Here is a 14,006-nt window from a genome sequence, read left to right as displayed (position 1 = left end):
CGGCTTGTACTGGCACAAACGTCATCATGGGCCACATATACTGCAGTCCACAGTGAGGGCATCGAGCCTCGCTGCCCACAGCTCCACCCGGCAGTCTGCACTGCAGGCAGAGACAGACCACTGTCTCCACACCCTCTACGCGGATAATCAGGAAGCCTCCTGGAACCGAATAGGGATGGGTAGAGATCAAGGGACTCTGGTCCACTTTCTCAGAATGTTCAGCCATAGTCACCAACGGAGGCACTCGTCTTAGAGGTCTGTATCGATCAATGGCTCTTCGCAACTGAAGGGCAGGGGCTGGTTGAGCAATCCCTCCTCCTACTTTCTCCATCGGCATCTGGCGGAAAGGCAAACCACTCCCCCTGGTTGAAACTAGGGGGATGTCTCGTAGACTTGTAGGCTGACCCAGCACAGGTGCAGAGTGAGTCATAGTCCATGAGGTCGCGGCTCCAGCTTTCGCGCCAAACTCCCCAGCAGGGTGGGGTTTTCTCGTTGCTGCCAATCCTGGCCAACAATTAGCAAACTGCAAAGTTGCAAGACTTTCTGCAGCTGGCCCACGCGGTGGCCCGGGAACGCGGGAACCGCCATTTTGGTTAGTACTGTCTTTCTTCATATTTGAGGTAGCGTCTGGCTGTTTGTGTATTGGTGTATAACAAAGTCCATTTCGTTCCTCCCATCTCGCAAGACTGTTGTCCTCACTAGTCTCGAGGGTACTTTCCCGAGAACATAGACAGGACAAACACGGCGCAGCCACGGCTTTCACGCCATTCCATAACAAGCTCACAAAAGTCTCTTCTGTAGCTAGTTCTTCTTCCTCAGTCCGGCATCCTGGACCTTCTGCTCTTTGCAGATCCACCATTCTGATGGTTGTTTCTCGATCACTGTATACTGGGTTATTGTACATGGAGCTCCGCTCTGCGGGGCAGCTACCACATCAGTACAATAAACATGCCTTGTGCACCACCTTGTGTACCTAACGTAGATCTGACTCGTGTTTGCACTACCTCAGGCTAGGCTCATTCTTTCTTTGTCTGCTGTATCTCCTTCCTCCCAGTCTGTGCTCCCTTCGGTAAGTGATCTGGAATGTCTAGAGTACTCTGGGGCTTCCATGCAGTACTTGGGCGTCTACCTCTCTTGGTCAGCCTAGCGCAGTCCCTCTCCAGGATTCCTGACCACGTTAACAGGCTATCCCTTCAGGCATCCTACTCCTAGCGCTACCTCAAGGTGACTCAGACAGCTATAGCCCCTCTCCAGACCCACTAACTCCTCTCAGGTTCCCAGGTCGTCCCTGCGGTTCCATCCCAACACAGCACAAAGTGGCAGCATACACTTTCTCTGTTTCCTAGCGTGTGCCTAGCAAAAGCCTGTCCTGTTAATAGGTCTATCTTAGCAGCGCCTCCAATTGTAACGGGTTTCCCCCCCCCAATCTCACATTGGCCCGGGTGGTCTAACCATTCCCCCATTACATGTTCGTGTTTGGTGGTGCACCTGTAGGCAACAGGACTCCTGAGTCTCCCGCTTGATGGTATTAGGGGATGTCATCAGGACAGGTAGCGGAGGTAGTTGGTGTGAGTTCAACTTACATCATGTGCAGCGCCTCCACCTCATCAGGATCTGTGCTTCCGCAGGGAGATGGTCCTGGTGAGGAACTCCTTCTTGGTGGTGACTGCCACTGCTGAGTAATCTCACTCACACAGTGGGGTTTTCATTAACAAAGTCATCTTTATTGTAGATTGGGATGTAGCAGACTGCCCCATGCAGCTGCCGGCTCTAGCCGCACATCTCTCCGTGCTGTCCCTTTGCCAGGTACACCCTCCCAAATTGGAGTGGGATTCCCTCTTCTCCTAGGGAGATCCTCTCTGTGCCAGGTCCCTGGACACAGAGTGGCTTAGACAGGCTTGATTGGTCAACCTGTACCGCTAGTTACTGCACTAGGGTCACAAAGTGTTCCTACAATCCCTTATGCAGGAGAATACAATTAACCAGCAACTTCACATAACTGCTGGAACCAACCAACTAACTGACAATGTTGTGCCTTATATACTTCAGGAGGCAGGCGCATCCCTGTTGTCACTATCCAGGGACTCAGAGCATACAGCCACTCCCCTCCATACATAGGGCACCTCACCAGGGTGTGAGGGAAAACCTCCATAACTTCTGCGCTCTCCAAGCATGAGCACGCTCAGCGCCAGTGGGGACTTAGCCTAAGGGGTACTGGACTCCTTGCTTCAATCCTATATTGAATTTTTTTTTAAAAACCTCACCTGCTTAAATTTTCCTCTAAGAAAACATTTTCCTATTGTTTGCAATGGATATTAATGACTTTGTTCTTTTTGTGCGCTGGACTAAGTCACCTTTATCTTTATCTGATGTTTGAGGTATAGAAGATACCCTAGCCTCTGGCCAGCAATTTTCAACCTTTTCTTATGTTATCCTTTGTTTAACAAAGTACAGCTAAACCCCGTTATAACGCGGGTCTCGGGGTCCACCCCGAGACCACCGCGTTACTAACGGGGTCGCGAGAAAAAAAAATGGCCGCCGCGCTTTAGCGCATATTCATCCCGCGGGACAGGAGATGGGAGCGGGCATGTCCCTCCGCTCCCCGCTTCCCCCTGTCACCGCGGGACAGGCCGCGGGGCAGGAGATGGGAGCGGGGATGTCCCTCCTGTCCCCGCTTCCCCCTGTCACCTCGGGACAGGCCGCGGGGCAGGAGATGGGAGCGGGGATGTCCCTCCTGTCCCCGCTTCCCCCTGTCACCTCGGGACAGGCCGCGGGGCAGGAGATGGGAGCGGGGATGTCCCTCCTGTCCCCGCTTCCCCCTGTCACCTCGGGACAGGCCGCGGGGCAGGAGATGGGAGCGGGGATGTCTCTCCTGTCCCCGCTTCCCCCTGTCACCTCGGGACAGGCCGCGGGGCAGGAGATGGGAGCGGGGATGTCCCTCCTGTCCCCGCTTCCCCCTGTCACCTCGGGACAGGCCGCGGGGCAGGAGATGGGAGCGGGGATGTCTCTCCTGTCCCCGCTTCCCCCTGTCACCTCGGGACAGGCCGCGGGGCAGGAGATGGGAGCGGGGATGTCTCTCCTGTCCCCGCTTCCCCCTGTCACCTCGGGACAGGCCGCGGGGCAGGAGATGGGAGCGGGGATGTCTCTCCTGTCCCCGCTTCCCCCTGTCACCTCGGGACAGGCCGCGGGGCAGGAGATGGGAGTGGGGATGTCCCCTCAGGTCGCCGCTTACCTCAGAACCATGCTGCCTGCATGGAGGTTGTAGCGGGGGGTTTCTTCTCCCCACCGCTGTCCCCGGTGCTCCCGCTGCCTGCGCGGGAGGAGGGGGGGGAGCGGGTGGTGGTGCTGGTCGCGGCCCGTCTGTGTAGAGTGAGAGAGTGTGTGTGTATGTATATATGGGAGAGAAAGTGTGTGTGTGTATATGGGTGTGTGAGTGTGGGTAAGTGTCTGAGTGTGTGTGTAAGTGTGTGTAAGTGTGTGTGAGTGTGTGTGAGTGTGTAAGTGTGTGTGAGTGTGTGTGAGTGTGTGTGAGTGTCTGTGAGTGTGTGTGAGTGTCTGTGAGTGTCTGTGAGTGTCTAAGTGTGTGTGAGTGTGTGTGAGTGTCTGTGAGTGTGTAAGTGTGTGTGAGTGTGTGTCTGTGAGTGTCTAAGTGTGTGTAAGTGTGTGTAAGTGTGTGTGAGTGTGTGTGAGTGTCTAAGTGTGTGTAAGTGTGTGTGTGTGTGTGTGTGTGTGAGTGTGTGTGAGTGTCTGTAAGTGTGCGTAAGTGTGCGTGAGTGTGCGTAAGTGTGTGTGAGTGTGCGTGAGTGTGGTCAGTGTGTGTGCAGTGTGTCAGTGTGAGCAATGAGCAGTGTGTGTGCAGTGTGCAGTGTGTGTGCAGTGTGGCAGTGAGCAATGAGCAGTGTGTGTGCAGTGAGTGTGTGCAGTGTGTCAGTGTGAGCAATGAGCAGTGTGTGTGCAGTGTGCAGTGTGTGTGCAGTGTGGCAGTGTGAGCAATGAGCAGTGTGTGTGCAGTGAGTGTGTGCAGTGTGCAAAAAAAAAATGTAAAAAAATTTTTTTTAAAAAAATTTTTTTTTTTTTTTTTTTTTTTTTTTTAAAAAAAAACGGGAGCCACGGGAAAACCGCGTTATAACCGAATCGCGGTATAACGAGGCGCGTTATAACGGGGTTTAGCTGTACTGTTCAAAATAGGTTTACACCAAAAAGTGATATTGGGCGGGGCTTTCACACAACATACAGGTGATAATTAAATTGTAAATAAATCAAGTGATTCGTGAATAAGTGAACTAATATAAAATATAAATGTTTGGCTGAATATTGCTCAAAAACCTCGGGTGAGGACTTGTTGAAGTGAAATTTCTTTGGGCACACCTACCAGGAGGAAAATTGCCTAGCAGTGAATGGAGTTGATGGAGAGGGAAGTCAGTGGTGACGGAAGTGACGTCACTGCTGGCAGAAGAGGCCGTCAGTGTTGCCAGCTTCCACTAGGAGGAGTCACCGGAGAGAAGAGGAAGACACAGAGACACAGCTTGCTCTCCAAGTAACTTTATTGACAGCGGACACAGTGACAGCAGTGTATGTGGGCCTGCAAGTAGAGCTCCTTCACCGGGTGAGTCACTGGAGGGCGAGGGGGAGACGGACAGAGTGGAAAGAAGGGAAGAAGAGACAAGGAGACGGGGAGAGAGAAAAAGGGGTGGGCGAGTGATGTCATGTGCATTGGCCTCGTGTTGTCATGGTGATGAGAGAACACCAAGGCGGAAGGGAAATAATCTGTATGTATTTCTTACCCTATATATAATGTTTGGGTATCTATATCATACTATCCTACAGCTCTGCCGGGTGGAGAGAGTGGGTGTCTCTGTACCTCGACGGGGGGGGGCTGCTCCGGCAGAAGGCACAGCCGTGTCTGCAGCTCCGCGAGAGTGGGACTCAGACCGACCCACCCGTGTCCGCAGCAGCTAAAACACACGTTATAAGTCAAACTTCTTTGCGTTGTGGCACTAAAATGGTGTTTTGTTTTTTTATTAAAAACCATCACCATTACAAATACAATTTCTATGACGAAACAGTGACAAAAGTTTCACTTAAAATGCGCGTTCGGCGCAGTTTTTTCCCCCCCCCAAAAGGCCTCCTCTTCAATCACCACTCCACAAAAATCCAGAACGAGCAGGATCACCCCAAATAATTAAAGAAAGTATAGTGTGCACTTTTATGATAAAGGGGGTGTATGAGTGGAGTCTTGGCTCATATGTTAGCCCACTTACAAGAAGTCGATGAATATATAGCTTTCTCCAACTGTGGCTTATCTGCTTCTTCTTGTGAGGATGAGTGTAAATAGTCCCTCAGGGTAAAAAAATATAAGAGACATAGTTCAATTCAAAAAGTAACACTTTAGTATTATACGCTAAAGACTTTAGCACCACTGGGCCTTAATCTAGAGAGATTTTGTTTAATTTCTATAGAATCTTAGCCATTCTTTAGGTGACTTCCGAATAGATATAGATCTTGTTCAGATTTAGGTGGTATTACTTAGCCACTGTATTTTGCATCACTTTTGGACCCCAAATATACTTATTCCAAATATTAATATCTCTTATGAAGTCCAACTATTTGTATTGCATGTATTTTATTATGCTATGTATTTAATAGTTTGTGTTCATACATGTGTACTCAAGGTTAAATGGGTTGCAATTTAGCATGAACCAATTAATACCAATATCACAATTTTAGAATGCAAAAATACAATTAACGATGCAATATTATAACATTTCAATTATACATTTTAGACTATTTCCTCAATCTAATAATTATTTTAATGATTTATTTTATTCAAAATTCCAGACCATATGTTTAGTTAATTAGGATAGTGCAATTTACCCTTTTCCTCCCCTAGTGGAGGAAGTGTCTCTGTCCTCAATATTTTTGTGTAAATGATTCTAAATTGCAAACTATTTTAAAAATTGTTAGAAAATAATAATATATATAATACTCCATCTCTGCAACAATGAGTAATTACGATTGTAACCCGTAATTTTCCTTTGAGATATGAAGGCAATAAAAAGGTGTTATGGAGCATAGCAGCATAACCTCTGACAAAGCGAGATTTAGTGAAACGCGTAAGGTTGATCTCCACACGCCACCGTACCACCGGAACATGGCACTAGACTTACCCAAAAGCACCAGCAGCAGTAAGAGGAGTGGGATTGCCTCTCAGGTCTCGATCACCAGAAAGGGATCCAACATTGCTGGAGGACCTACTCCTTCGTGAGCCAAGGATTCCTTTTAAATATTTTGACAAAGTAATCAGATTACCGTATTTCCTTGATTCTAAGACGCTCCTTCCCCCCCCAATTTTCACGTCTGAAATTGTGATGCATCTTAGAAATAAATAGAGATAGATGATTAAAAAAAAAAAAATCTTCTAGGGGGCGCTGCTGGAGCAGCTGCAGCAGGTATGCTTTCAGCGCTTAACAAAAGCGGTTGTTAACGGCAGTGCTGCGGTGGTTTCAGTGCTGGCTGCTTCGACCACACCCCAACGCAACTCTTTGTTGACGGCAGGAGGTGCAGAGGGGATCAGCTGGAGCAGCCACAGCAGAGATGTACAGTATACAGCCCCTCATGAATAAATGTAGTGCTGAGCATAAAGTTGTACTGTAATATGGTGTAGTGTGGATAAATGAATGCTATTGTCTGCTAGTTAAAATAAATTAACAAAAAAACTGCACATTTAATGTATTGGGTTATTTTCCCTCCCCCAAATTCTTTTTTTATTTTTTTATTTAATCAAGGGTGCGTCTTAGACTCGAGAAAATCTTGTATAAAATAATTACATATATAACCCAATATATTCAATCAGTTTACAATAATCTATAGCTACACACAAAGAGGGGAGCCCCCGCACAGCTAAAGGGTATAGGAATGAGGTGCTCTCTAGGTAGGCTACAATGGCATAAACTAGAAGAAAAAGGAAACCTAGTGAGTGAGCACTCAGTCACAGAATGGGTAGTGTGATTGTATAAAAAAAAATACATTTTATTGTCATCAACGAATATAAAATTAAGGGATAAAATAAACAGCATACAACGTAACTAATCAAAATTACATGGCTGTAAAAGCTATATTGATTGTCATATCTCCCATATGTATATTTGGTCAAATTCTCATGCTGTACATAACAGCCTAATAGGAATAGGGGTTAATATTAGTCACTGCTGTGTATTAACTGCCTTAGTGGCCAGTGATATATGTGGGTGAAATGAACCCAACTAGCTGAGAGCTAAATATACCAAAACTAGCCTACTGATGCCCTAACTGATGGCAAGTACAGGTAAACCTCAAAATATGGAAAGAGGTAATACGGCAAAGTACACCTTGCAGAGATTATCCATTTGTGGGGGCACGTAGCCGATATTCCGTCAACAGAGATTAACTACTGCATGGGGTAAATGTAAGGAGGCAGTAAATACATGAAGACATCCCAAAGGGATCCGTAAGGATCACCTATAATAAAAGGGCAATAGGTGTCTTACATTTAATAGTATCCCTGTATAAGGAAAGTGTCAATTGCGTGTACCAATGGCACCGTAGCCCGATATGAATGCGCGGCTGTGCTGTGAGTTGGGGATTAACATCACCCGACCGATCACGGGAGCACAGTAGCCCTATGTGCATAAGCTGCTGTGCTGTGAGGTTAACGGTGATTTATATCCAATCACCCGACCGTTTACAGCAATACGGTAACCCAATGTAAGTAGGTAGATGGTGATTTTTATTCAATCACCCAACTGGTCACAGTAATACAGTAACCTAATGTAAACAGGCTGCTGTACTGTGAGATTGACCGTGATTTATATCCGATCACTCAATCATCCCAAGTGACTGTTTGTGCAGATCTACAGTGAATAGATAATGGCGTGAGTATATAGACTGAATATAGACAGGGATAGTTACACAAGGAATGAACACAGTTGCAATCGTAGCAAAGTAGGTAACTATGTATCATGTATTCAATTCCAGCGCAGCCAGAGCTAAGAGGGTGATTAACACTGACACAAATTTATACATGCATAATCCCCTATGAGTTACGTGCCCTGAAGCATTCTTACGTGAAATGCGTGCGTTGGCCACAGCCCCACACACGCGGGGCGCTATCATTGCGACTGCAACATTAACTGATACTCCATCCAAGTTGCGGAGTCCCGGCGTTTATTTCACTAATACTACTGTCACATCACGATTCTGCGTGTGGCTATTCTACATCGCAGGCTCTTTTTCGTAATAGGGGATTTCTATTTCTTATTGCTTACTATTTTAGGCATGTCATCGAGCACATCAGCATTGATATAAGATGATCAGTGCTGATGTAGGGGATTATGCATGTATAAATTAGTGTCAGTGTTAATCACCCTCTTGGCTCTGGCTGCGCTGGAATTGAATACATGATACATAGTTACCTACTTTGCTACGATTGCAACTGTGTTCATTCCTTGTGTAACTATCCCTGTCTATATTCAGTCTATATACTCACGCCATTATCTATTCACTGTAGATCTGCACAAACAGTCACTTGGGATGATTGAGTGATCGGATATAAATCACGGTCAATCTCACAGTACAGCAGCCTGTTTACATTAGGTTACTGTATTACTGTGACCAGTTGGGTGATTGAATAAAAATCACCATCTACCTACTTACATTGGGTTACTGTATTGCTGTGAACGGTCGGGTGATTGGATATAAATCACCGTTAACCTCACAGCACAGCATCTTATGCACATAGGGCTACTGTGCTCCCGTGATCGGTCGGGTGATGTTAATCCCCAACTCACAGCACAGCCGCTCATTCATATCGGGCTACGGTGCCATTGGTACACGCAATTGGCACTTTCCTTATACAGGGATACTACTATATAAAACACACCTACTGCCCTTTTATTATAGGTGATCCTTATGGATCCCTTTGGGATGTCTTCATGTATTTACTGCCTCCTTACATTTACCCCATGCAGTAGTTAATCCCTATTGACGGAATATCGGCTACGTGCCCCCACAAATGGATAATCTCTGCAAGGTGTACTTTGCCGTATTACCTCTTTCCATATTTTGAGGTTTACCTGTACTTGCCATCAAAGGTATCAGTAGGCTAGTTTTGGTATATTTATCTCTCAGCTAGTTGGGTTCATTTCACCCACATATATCACTGGCCACTAAGGCAGTTAATACACAGCAGTGACTAATATTAACCCCTATTCCTATTAGGCTGTTATGTACAGCATGAGAATTTGACCAATTGTCATATCTCCCATATGTATAATCAACATAGCTTTTACAGCCATGTAATTTTGATTAGTTACGTTGTATGCTGTTTATTTTAAATCCCTTTATTTTATATTCGTTGATGACAATAAAATGTTTTTTTTATACAATCACACTACCCATTCTGTGACTGAGTGCTCACTCACTAGGTTTCCTTTTTCTTCTAGTTTATACAATAATCTATACACTTTTTTTTAAATTGTATTTACTTTAGAGATTAAAAAAAAAATATAAATGACAAGTCTAAAAAACAGACACCAAAGCACACGTACAGTAGGATATTTTATTAACTGACAACAAATACATAAAACAAGATGTAACTGGGAAAATAAAAGCAAAGTACGTCTTGTGACAATGCCAATTTAATCCCCGTAACTGCCAGAGGACTCTGCAATGCACTACAAAGTGTTGTAGACACCTCTGGCAGCAAAGTGACTACATAGTAATAGGGGGATATGAGAGGTGTCCGCTGTAGTGCTAACCGTAATGTACAGTATAGGCAGCTTGGGAGGCAAACCAGTAGAATTCTGACTTGGAAACAGCAAAACTATGGACACATCACTGTTCAGAAACGCTTTGCCGTCAGTGGGCATACAATGCATTACAAAGTGCTGCTTCACTGCAGCAGAGAAAAGATTAAATAAAAATATAATGTACGATTAAACATTTTACTCGACAGCAGTGAGCACATTTCTATATCATTTTATGGTATAGGTCTCTAGTGAATCATCTAACACTATGTTTAACAATTTTTATTTAAAGATTTCCAAGCTCGTCAACTATGCAGCATTTTGCATACAGATTTTTGGTATATAGGCTATAAAAATACTAACTAGCAATATGAGATCTGCATTGTCTTTTCAATGGGGTACTGGTTGGTACAATGAAATACATTTTCATTGCTTACATACAGATAGATTATAGGAGAGGTAGAAAAATGTTGGAATTAAAAATGTACATTTTCTTCAAAATAACTTAAGCCGAGCACTGCAATTATTCAACAGTATGGAATATTCACATCATTTATCTAGCAATTAACACAAGAACCTCCACCATGTACAGAATATACAGCTAAAAAGGAAACAAATGCAAGTCCCGTTTGTAGCTGCTCTACAGTTACAACTAAACAAGAACAAAGCATTATACATATATATTTCTTTCTGATCCCAAACACCTGCATTTGAAAAATATGTGCAACAATTTGTGATGCCATGTGGCATCTCATGAAATCCGTAGGCTCTCTTGTTGATTGAGGGGGCAAAAAGAATTAAAATTTGTTTTAAAACCCTACTTGATGTTCACTACCACCACCCAGAAGCATTAGCTAGCACTTCTAACAGAGCGCCATCTTTAAGTTCCACACTAGGGACTACTTTAACAAAAACAAAACAAAAATTAGTCATTAGAAAATAGTCTGTTAACAATGTTATGTGCAAAGAGACAATTAAGGGTTATTGTGTAACTAAAGTAGGATTCAATCTTGTATGCCTTGTGCAACAAGTCCACAATTACACACTTTGGGGAGATCTAATGCGCTCTAAGTCCAGTGCAAGGTAAAATGCTACAATATTTGCTAGCCAAATTGACTTAATTTTGTGTAGGAACATAGCTTTCCCTTACTGAAAAAAAAAATATCTATTTCCTTGTGGTGATGTGCAAAAAGTACAACTCGTGGCAGATTTGGGAAGATTTCTAACATCAATAACAACACTTTCCAACCAGATGGACATGTACCTTGCAAAATGCCACACGCACACTGCAGGTTGTGAAAGAAATGTAAATGTTGAATCTGTTGTCTAGCAATCAGGATCCAAAATTAGAAAAAAACACAACACCGAGATAAGACAACTACTGTAGTACTGGACTGCTCAATGATCCTAACCACAGCACTAAGCGTAAAGCATTTAAACTGATCAGCCTGGCTTACAATTAGAAATCAAATTGTAGCAGTACAAAAATATATAAGTCAGTAAACTAATAAGCCTGTCCACATGACAAATTCAATGAGTCATTGCTGTGTTATATACTTTTCTTTACTGGATAAGTTTGTAACAGTAATTTAAACTTCACAACACTTTAAAAAAAAAAAAAAATGTGTTTTTCCACCTAGGGTACAAGCGGGGGGGGGGGGGCGGGGGGGGGGTTGGGGTCTCTGGAGCAGAACAATTAATTTCAGCTCTGGGTACCCTCCGCTTCCTGAGATACTTACCTCTGTAGGTACTACCGGGATCTTCCTCGGGTGGCTGAATATGGAGGCTTAAATCTTGCATGAGAGCCAATAGGTAGTCACGAATTCCTGTTTGCCAGGAAACAAGGGGAAGGGGGGAGATTTACACCCTATGAAGAACCAGCAGCACCTGCAGAGGTAAGTATATCAGGAAGCAGAGGGTCCCCGGAGCGGAATTTAACACTGCTCAACTCCAGATATCCCCGCTTCTTTTTTTAAACATGTAAGGCCGCTTTAAATTACCTCTACATTAATGCAGCAACCCCATCTAATTATTTCCTTTTCCTTTTTTTACTCTGTAGGCCAAGTTTCATTCAGGACATATCATTGACTAAATTTGCTGCACAGGTATATTAAAATTGCTGCTGCCAACCACATGTTGCCATGGTCACTACTTATTCCAGTGAAACAATAAACAGGTAAAAAATGAGCATAAAAAAGTTTTTTTTTAAAGAATGAAAAACAGCACAATCAGCACAACATTAAAACTAACAGATTAATTATGAATTAATCAGTGGGATTGCGGCCTGAAGTAGCAATGGAAAACAAAAAATATTTACAAGAACGGTAGGGTCCCTTCCTTAACCTGTCACATACTGCTAAAGCAGCGGAGCTGGAGGTTTCCATGATGGTGTAGGGCTACGCTTATAGTGCCGGCGACGTCAGGCTAGGGTCGCTGGAAAAATCAAATTGCGTCGACTTCCAGTGGTCGCGGTTACTATAAGCGCACACGACGGCTGCAATGCATTTGTTTTGACGCAATGTCAACGTCACTATAAGCGCAGCCTAAGAGTTGTAATAGTGTCTACCAATCTAGTGTGAGGAAGCCGTTATACTAGGAGTACTGCAAGAGCTAATCAAAACTCTCCATTCATTTACATTTCTAAAAGGACAGAAAAAACAAAAAACAACGCATGGTGCATTAAAAAAGACTCACTTGATTTGTTTGTTATGCATTTATGTTTAGTTATTTTGATTTTCTTTGAGGTCTCTTGAATGAAGTCATCTGTATACTGTATATAGAATACAGAACTTCAATAAAGATATTTAAGACCGTTTAAAAAAATAAGACGCCAAGGACATTGAGGAAAAACACACACACACACACACACACACACACACACACACACACACACACTTTAATTGTTAGCCATCAAGTCCGTGTCTAATTTTTGTCTGTTTTTTCTAAACGTTTATAGTGAGTCACCCTTTCCTAAGATCCGTTTTTAAAGTTCCTGGAATCGCATAACACACGCACCTTATTCACCAAAAAGAACGTGTAAACTCACAAAACCATTAACCTTATTACCAAAAAAAAAAAACTTGCATTTGATAAGCTTGTACATTACACCTCGTGAAACAAACCACCCAACCCCGATGGGTTGTAATAAAACACGTTTAAGATCATATCAGCTAACCTAGCATTTCAGTTGATATTTTTTTATTATATTAAAATAACACCCGCGTAATACGGTAAACAGGCAGGGACACAAGGAAAACATGTGCATTAAAAGCTAGACCGAGCACAAGTACGGTACAGATTCTTCATAGATTGGTAATACTTTACTAGTCTTTCCAGGGTACACCAAATAAAAAGGCCATAAAAAGTTATTTCCACGGAAGATAAGAAATAGTATCAAGAATATTACAGCAGGAAGCGAACAAACAAGCTGCACTCAGTGTGGGCCTGCCCAGATGCACATGCATGACTGTACGTGATGTGGACCATTAGTTTGGAATATCGGCGCTATTGTTGCGGTTTCCATATTTATGATGAATTATAAGCAGTACAATGCCAAGGAAAAAGCATATTGAGCCAACAGTGATGTAAGCAATTCCGAGGAACGGGTTCTTCCCTCCCATCCACGAGATGGTGCTTAGGATCATCCTCTTCCTTCCATCAAAGCTGCGAACAGGGTAATCTGAGAGGTTTATAGGAAAACGAAGCCAAACAATTCCGAACAAACAGCAGATCAATGGCAGACTAGAAAGAATAATGTGTGTTTTTGCTTTTTTGCTAATACAAGCCAGAGATTTGAGGGGAATAAAACTATATTACTTACAGTAGTGGCCAACTCCAGTCCTCAAGGGCCACCAACAGGTCAGGTTTTAAGGATATCAATGCTTCAGCACAGGTGGCTCAATCAAGTCATTATAACTGAGCCACCTATGCTGAAGCAGGGGTATCCCGAAAATCTGACCTGTTGGTGGCTCTTGAGGACTGGAGTTTGCCACCCCTGATTTATTATATTTGTACAATGTCGCAAATCTTAGCAATAAACTAGATCAGTAATTATTGAACTTGATGCGATAATGCAGTGTGGTTAATGCAAAGGGCATTTTTATAGTTGTAGTTAATACTTCTCTCCTGACGTGTCGGTCCGTCCACACCACACACAAAACATTGCATTGCAGTCAATGTGCAGTGGCCACGTCTTGTTCAACTGCATTAGCTTCTCTCGCACTT

General features: G+C 43.8%; 1 protein-coding gene across 1 annotated transcript in view; it reads right to left on the bottom strand.

Moving 5' to 3' along the window:
• Positions 1–9,581: 9,581 nt before the first annotated feature.
• Positions 9,582–14,006, bottom strand: part of TMEM30A (transmembrane protein 30A) — a 30,076-nt gene continuing 25,651 nt past the window's right edge. Inside the window, exon 7 of the mRNA XM_075598001.1 lies at positions 9,582–13,461. Coding sequence (XP_075454116.1) covers positions 13,268–13,461 — 194 coding nt within the window. The 3' untranslated portion in view covers positions 9,582–13,267. The remainder of the gene's footprint in view (positions 13,462–14,006) is intronic.

The sequence above is a fragment of the Ascaphus truei genome, chromosome 4, assembly GCF_040206685.1.
Source record: "Ascaphus truei isolate aAscTru1 chromosome 4, aAscTru1.hap1, whole genome shotgun sequence".
Taxonomy (NCBI): Eukaryota; Metazoa; Chordata; class Amphibia; order Anura; family Ascaphidae; genus Ascaphus; species Ascaphus truei.
Note: the sequence above shows the minus strand (reverse complement) of the source record. Positions and strands in the feature narration are given on the sequence as shown.